The sequence below is a fragment of the Pyrgilauda ruficollis genome, unplaced genomic scaffold (assembly GCF_017590135.1).
Source record: "Pyrgilauda ruficollis isolate IOZ18807 unplaced genomic scaffold, ASM1759013v1 scaffold35, whole genome shotgun sequence".
Classification (NCBI taxonomy): domain Eukaryota; kingdom Metazoa; phylum Chordata; class Aves; order Passeriformes; family Passeridae; genus Pyrgilauda; species Pyrgilauda ruficollis.
In genome coordinates, this window is record NW_024524934.1 from 7,363,192 (window position 1) to 7,370,583 (window position 7,392).

The following is a 7,392-nucleotide window of genomic DNA, read 5'->3' on the forward strand; positions in this document are numbered from 1 at the left end:
TTATGTTACATTATCAAAGAAGTGCTTGCTGTTCTCTGAACGATCTGTCAGTTCTCCTGAGATGTCTGAATGAAAAGCAAGGTTTAGGACTCACTTGAAAAAAACCTGTATTTTTGCTTTGCTCCTGTGGAGGCAAGCTGCGACTCACAGGTGACATGTAAAGTGTAAGACGAGCCTCTGAGAAGAGTCAGGGAAAAAAAACCTCAAAAAAGGAGGAGAGGATCCTGTGAGGGGTGCAACAGCACTGTGACCCATGGTCCCAGGGAAGAAAGCTGCTTTTTTACCTCCATCAACCCTTCCAGAATTTTAAGGTCTTCTCTATTATAGGCTATTCTCTTGATGGAACTGCTCTATAACATTCTTAGTGGTTTGGGGGCTGGATATTACAGGAGATCCCCTCTTCCCCAGAAATCAGTCCGTATTAAAAAATGCTATAGTGATGTTACATGCATGCTTTGGGAAAATATAAAGATCAAACTGATGTGCACAGCAATGTGACTGGAGGGAATGGACAGGTGCTCAAATGGACAATGGCCAAAATGAAATAAATTTTACTTTTTTTTTTACCCTTTCTCTGTGATTCATCAATCTGAAAAAATTATATTCTTTATTTAAAATTATTTTCTTCACAAGCAAAAAAATAATATATATATGTTACAGAACATCATCTCAATATGCATTTCTGAAAGTCCTCTGATTCCTTTAATTCCTTAACACTGTAAACATACCCCGATTTGTTTATATGTAACGTGAGATCAGTGCTTAAAAATAAACCAAATAGGAATTGCAGTGTGTGTGTGTGTGTGTGTGTACAACAGACACAGCAATCTCTGCTAGGGGCTGAAGACATGACACTGAAGGAAGACTGTCCATTATATTTATTTGGTTTTAATCCTATGGCTAGAGTATGAGGTGCAGAAAGTTAAGCAAAGGTGATGGATTTTAAAAAAATAAACTCAACACTAATTGTCACTGAAGCATCTAGACACATGTCTAGTCCTATGTTCCTTTCAAAATGGAATGGCCACCACTCTTTTCCAAAGGTAAGCACTACCTAGCTATTCCCATTGTAAGCACATCCAGTCAGATCCCAAACCTAAAGAATCAGTTCAACCATGGGCCCTTCAGTATTTGCCATCCCTCTCTCAGAACACAAGATTATGTGTCAAAAGAAAGATTTCAGCTTTACTGCTGCATTTTCCCTTAAGCACCAAAGAATTCAAAATTTTTCATATTTGGTTTTATATAGTTCATTATGGCTTCTCAATTTAGGCACCTGCATCAAGTTAATTAAGGCAGAATGTAATGGTTCCTTCTATTCAGTGTTGTACAACACTAAGCATCAAGCTGTAGAGTAAAAAGGAAAGTTGCATTGTTCACAGAAGTTTGCTTTCAGTAGGCAGGTAAAGCAGAGACTGCAGGAGATGGCACAAAGAAAAAAAAATTCTATTAGGTAGAATAGAAGTCCCAAAGTTTATTTTGCTCACAAACCCAAAAATCAAGTGATTTCTAGTTACCAAAGGAGTAGGGAACAGAATGGGCAACAATGGGAGCTTTTGTAGATTTTAAAACAGTATGAGTCAAATGTTTAAAAATCAGCATTTCAGCTGCTGGAAAATTGCATACATTTTCCTAGGTAGTAGGTCCTAGGAAATTTTCCCATCCATGAATTTAGTAGCAAAAACAAGGTCCTGGTGCACACAAAGGTTTGAGAAGATGAAAGCTCACAGCCCATGGTTCAGAGGAAGTGTTACTGTGACAAAATATTAATTATGTATGAATACAGCACTGATGGCATTGCATGCATTTTGACACACAGCAGTCCCCCAAAGGAAGTGTTATCTAATTGGTTCTATCAAAGGCAGGCATCTCCTTGGCATCTAGAAAGGAATATATAATCCAGGGGTCTCCTTCTCTGAGTAAATTTTCTTCCTGACCTCCCAGCTGGGCTCCTGCTCAGGGCCATGCAGTTTGTATTGCAGAAGAGCCAAGGAGGATTTCTGATTCTTCCAAAGGCACTTGCTGTCTGGCCAGGCAGTAGAGAAGTCTGAAAAATACCAACTGTGCACATCCACATAATTTTCAGTAGCAAAAAATGGCCCTACAACAACTTCTGCAGGATATCACCAAACAGAAGAAAAAACCATCTTCAGGGCAACTGCAATATAGAAAGTGTTGTAACAAGGAAACACGTGATGAAAAAACATGAGGAATTATCACTAAATTATTAAAATACAGAAGTAAGCAGATCACATTTTATTGGCAGGTCACTGTTCAATTAACCTTTACAAATAACTGCAATTAATACATTTGTTTTGTTTATATAAATGTTGACATGAGACAGATTAACACACTGGCTGAATTAGAGGGCTAAACTGATCCAATTTAATGCAAGTATTTGGTAAATCACTGGTGCTGTAACACATGCAGTTATTAAATGCCCTGAAGTCTGACTAAAAGCCAGATAAAAAATTTACTGATAGATTGCCTGTGAATTGCAAATTACATTAGTTAATATTAATGATGTCAATTACTAAAAAAAAGAAATTACCCCAAAGTTTTATGCCATTTTAATCTACTCATCTCTACCTCAGATAGCATTTACATTTATATCTTACTTCATTTTAATGTGGAACTACCTAAGTAATCATTTTAGCAGCACGTAAATGCCTAAAAATGCAGCAGTGACTTCTAGTGGGGGTATTAAACCCTTCTCAAAATAAGTAATATATACCATAATTTCCACTATGCAATAAGGCAAAAGGACTTGTGTCCACAGTAAAACTGTGAGAATATAAATGAGAACATAATATCACTGTGAGTAAAACAAGAGAATATAAACTGATCTAAATCTCCTGTGTGTTCACAATTAACAGAATCTCATTTGGAAGGTACAAAAAAAAAAAAAATGAGGCTTACCTCTCACTAACATTTCAATTTGCAGTTGAATCCTGGGGTTTGGGAGTGCAAAAGCACCATATTAATGATAAAACAGGGGCAGGTATTGCTGAAAACCTCCTACATGTGGCTGTGTTAGCAGCAGAGCCAACTCAAACATATGCAGGAGTATTTGTGGTCTAAACATGAATACTTCAAGAGGCTTTTAGGCAAAGCAGCCCACGCTGTGGAACCACACACCAGATTATCTCCAGGTAAAAACACAGACTTGGGCATTTTAGAGGAAGACAAAGTGCTCCAGTACAACCTTAATAAAGATGGAAAGAAACTAGGAGAGAAGAGTGCCCCCAGAAATGCATTTTCCTGGAAAAAAATAGACTTTGAACATGATTTCAATTCTCATAACTCATTCATCAGTGGTAGCTCCTCCATCACAATGATTTTAGCTGGATTTATGCAGCCTTGAATGGAGGGATCCAATTCTCCTATCATTCTCTCAAGGCAATCTCCTTCCTTGCGCACAATTCCTGGAAGCAGTTCTGTCAGGAGTGCATCTATACTTAAGAATAGTGATAAGTATGTGCTGGGAATTGTAAATAAATGATGCATTACTTTCACACGTGCTGGTCTTTGATTACGTGTCAAAAAGAACCAAAAACACTTGTTGTCAAGGCATGGAATAGTTTAAAATGCTAAGCGATTTGTTTGGTTGATTTGCTGCTGGCTACAGGCAGCAACAGCCAGGTCGTCTCCCACAGGTAGGCAAGAGACGTGATACAAGTTTTGCAGGAAGCACAGCGTGTTGGTCAGAGGCTGACTTCACTCAAAGCCCCAAAACCGCCCCCTCCCTCCACTCCTACAAACTCCAGAACTCCTCATGTTTTATGTCCAGAAGCAGCTTGAGCCTGCAGCAGTAAGCATCTAAGCTCACTCAGGCAGAGCTATATACCTTCACTGAATGATCACCGCTGTCTAAAACGACGAGGGAATTGTTTGCCGTGTAAGTCAGTCCAACAGGATAAGAAAGCCCGTTACTAATTAGAGGATTAAAGATGGGAAATTCCTCAGGTTTTCCTAAGCATATGACAGCCTGGCTACAAACATCCGTTACTATAACACGACCTTCTTTGTCAAAGGCCACAGCCGTAGCATATATTCTGGAGGGGAAAACGAGGTTCAGGCCAAAGCTGTCCATCTGGCCGATGAGATCCATCTCCGCACTGAATATCGTCACTCGGGTGCTGCCCCTGCTCGCACCTCGAGCTTTCAGGTGCTCTATTACCACGACAGCACCCGAGGTCTGGCAGACTGCAACTGCCCTGGGGCTGACAAGCCGGGACCGGATCATCTGGCACTTCTTTAATTCCCCCCTTTGGAAGTCGGCCGTCAAGCGGTAGAGCGCGCCTGCCTCCGAGTCCGTCAGGATTACTTCGCTCTTGGGGGTGGCATCCAAGCCCCAGGGCAAACAGAAGCCTTCCCGGACAGCCAGGACGCCCCTTCCCTCAAAATCGAAGGCCTTCACGGAGCAGTCTCCGCCGTCGGTGACCACCACGTGCCCGTCCGACGTGACCGTCACATCGAGCGGATACTTGATGTCGTTGCTCGCGTCCCCCCGCTCCCCGAACCGCCGCAGGCAGAACCCGCTCGGCCCGAAGACGTGGATCCTCTTCTTGCCGTCGTGCGCCACTGCCAGGCGGCCCGACCCGGGGCAGGCCGCCACCCCGGTGGGGTTCACCAGCGACCCCCAGCCCCCCAGGCACAGCCGCAGCCCGAGCCCCGCGGGGGCCGCCGCCGCCCCTCCGCCGCTCCTGCCCAGGGCCGAGGCGAGGCCGCCGCCGGCGGGGCCCAGGAGCTCCAGCAGCTGCAGCAGCGGGCGGCAGTCGCTGGTCTCGGCCGGGCCGCAGAGCCGCCGGCAGAAGGGACACTCCAGCCTCTGGCGCTCGGCGCCGGCCAGGGCCCCCACGCAGCCCCGGCAGAGAACGTGCCCGCAGGGCAGGTTGAGCGGCCGCCGCTGCCCGTCGGGGCCGTACGGCTCGAAGCACACCCGGCACTCCAGCAGGCTCAGCTCCGCCTCGTCCTCCGCCGCCATCCCCGCCTGAGGGGAGCGATCGGAGCCCCCGCAGCGGCCCCGGATCCCCCGGGCCCAGCGGGGCGGGCGCTGAGCGCGGCCGAGGCGGGCGCGCGCCCCCTGCGGGCCAGCGGGGGCGGAGCAGGGCCCGGGCCGCCCTTCCCGCCGGGACCGCGGGATGTCCCCGCGCCCACCGCGGCACCCGCACGTCCACCCGTGCGCATACATCCACCAGCACATCCAAGTGTCCTCCAGAATATTCAACCACCCGCCAGAATATTCACATACCCACCAGATTCTTACAGACATCCAGACAGCAAGTTACCGTACCGCTACTAGCTCTCTTTATGCCCCTAGCAGAGTAAGGAATTAAGCCACAATTTTACAGAATCATGGAATCACTGGATGGTTTTGATTAGAAGGGACCTTGATAATTATCTGGTTCCAATCCCCCTCCCATAGGCAGGGATGACCAGGATAGATCAGGTTGCTCAAAGCCCCATCCAACACTTGAACACTTCCAGAGATGGGGCATCCACAGCTTCTCTGGGCAACATGTTCCAGTCTCATCATGCTTGCACTAAAGAATTTCTTCTTAATATATCACCTAAACTTACTCTCTGTCAGATTTCCCTTGTCCTGTCACTACATGCCCTTGTAAAAAGTCTCTTTCCAGTTCTCCTGCAGGCCCTTCAGGTACTGGAAGGCTGCTCTAAGGTCTCCTCAGAGCCTTCTCCAGGCTGAACAACTCTCTCAACCTGTGTGGAGATATACATAGGAGATGTACTCCATCCCTGTGAACACCTTGGTTTCATTGGATTTTCCCACTGTTCTGGCAAAATTTAGAAAATATTTACATCCATCACTAATAGACACATTTCTCAGACAGGCACGTACACACATATCTGTCAGGTGCATGGACAGCATGTGCTCCTTCTGCTAGGTGTATTTACAGGGTATTCTCAGAGTAGTTACAGAGTACACACAGATCTTACACATCCTAAAATGGCTATTTTGGCACACGGCATTGCTCTTCCCAGGCTATTGCATGCCTGGGAGTTCTGTGCAGGACATCACAGAGCATGTGGCAGCCTCGTGCCAAGTGCCTGGCCTTTTGCAGCTATTACATGTCTCAGTGTCTGAGATAAACTTTGGGAGCTCTCATGTTGCATCCGGAAAAAAACTTGAAAGGAAGGAGATGCTTTAACCTGGTAGCTGCAGTACTGGCCAGGAGTGAAAACAAACAAAACCAGCAGCTCCCAGCTTGCACTGGCCCGCTGGCTGTATTCGTTCTTCTCTGTGTCAACCCAACTTTGAAACACGAGTATATATGAGCAATACTGAGTGTTCCAATGAGCTGGGGGTGTGGGGACTGCTGTGCTAAAATCAGCAGACCCATTTGCAGCTCTAGGGCTATGCAGTCTAAAAAGCCCCAATGCTTTTACTTGCCTTCTATTCTTGATGACTTATGATACACTACATTGCAATCATACCTTTCCTTTCAAAATAAGCTGCAAAGGGGAGAAGTCGCTGTGCTCGGTCAACCTCAAAGTAGAGAAGACTTTTCTCATATTCAGATGGAACTTCCTGTGTTTCAGTTTGTGCCTTTTGCCCCTTTTCCTGCCCCTGGGTACCAATGAAAAGTCTTGTCCCATCCTCTTGTCAACTGCCCTTAAAGATATTTGTAATGTTGATGGTCCCTTCTCAGCTGCCTCCTCTCCAGGACAAACAATGGCTCTCCCAGCCTTTCCTCATAAGCAAGATGCTTCAGTCCCCCAGCCATCTTTATGGTCCTCTGCTGGACCTGCTCCATGTTGAGGTCTCTCTTGTCCTGAGGAGCCCAGAACTGGACACAGTACTCCAGACGTGGCCTCACCAGGGCTGAGTAGAAGGGCGGGATCACCTCCCTCGACCTGTTGACCACACTCTTCCTAATGCACCCCAGGATACCACTGGCCTTCTTGGCCACAAGGGCTATCTTGTTGACCACCAGGACTCCCAGGTCCTTCTCTAAAGAGCTGCTTTCCAGCAGGTCAGCCCCCAGCCTGTGCTGATGCCCTGGGTTTTTCTTCCCCAGGTGGAGGACCTGCACTTCCCTTCTTTGAGCTTCACTAGGTTCCTCTCTACCCGGCTCGTGTGCCTGTCCAGGTGTTGCAGCACGGCCTCAGAGCACTGTGGTGTGTCAGCCACTCCCCCTAGTTTCGTATCATGATCAAACTTACTGCAGGTACACTCTGTCCCTTCATTCAGGTGACTGATTAATAAGGTGAACAAGACTGGACCCCGTACTGACCCCTGGGAACACTGCTTGCTAAAGCCCTCCAACTAGCCTGATCAAAACACTGAGCTCCGCCACTCAGCCGGTTCTCAATCTACCTCATTGTCCACTAACCCAGTCCATTTCCCTTGGTGAATCCATGTTGACT

The 7,392-nt window shown here is 46.8% G+C and overlaps 1 protein-coding gene across 1 annotated transcript; it reads right to left on the reverse strand.

The window, feature by feature from the left end:
- Nucleotides 1–699: 699 nt before the first annotated feature.
- Nucleotides 700–5,290, reverse strand: NHLRC1 (NHL repeat containing E3 ubiquitin protein ligase 1). The gene has a single exon (XM_041475424.1). It carries the CDS (start codon nucleotides 5,273–5,275, stop codon nucleotides 3,830–3,832), a length of 1,446 nt encoding a protein of 481 aa, XP_041331358.1. The 5' UTR covers nucleotides 5,276–5,290; the 3' UTR covers nucleotides 700–3,829.
- Nucleotides 5,291–7,392: the final 2,102 nt, after the last annotated feature.

What these genes read in the sequence shown, in the direction of transcription:
- NHLRC1 (XM_041475424.1), bottom strand. Translation starts at nt 5,275, where the DNA reads ATGTCTGTAAGAATCTGGTGGGTATGTGAATATTCTGGCGGGTGGTTG.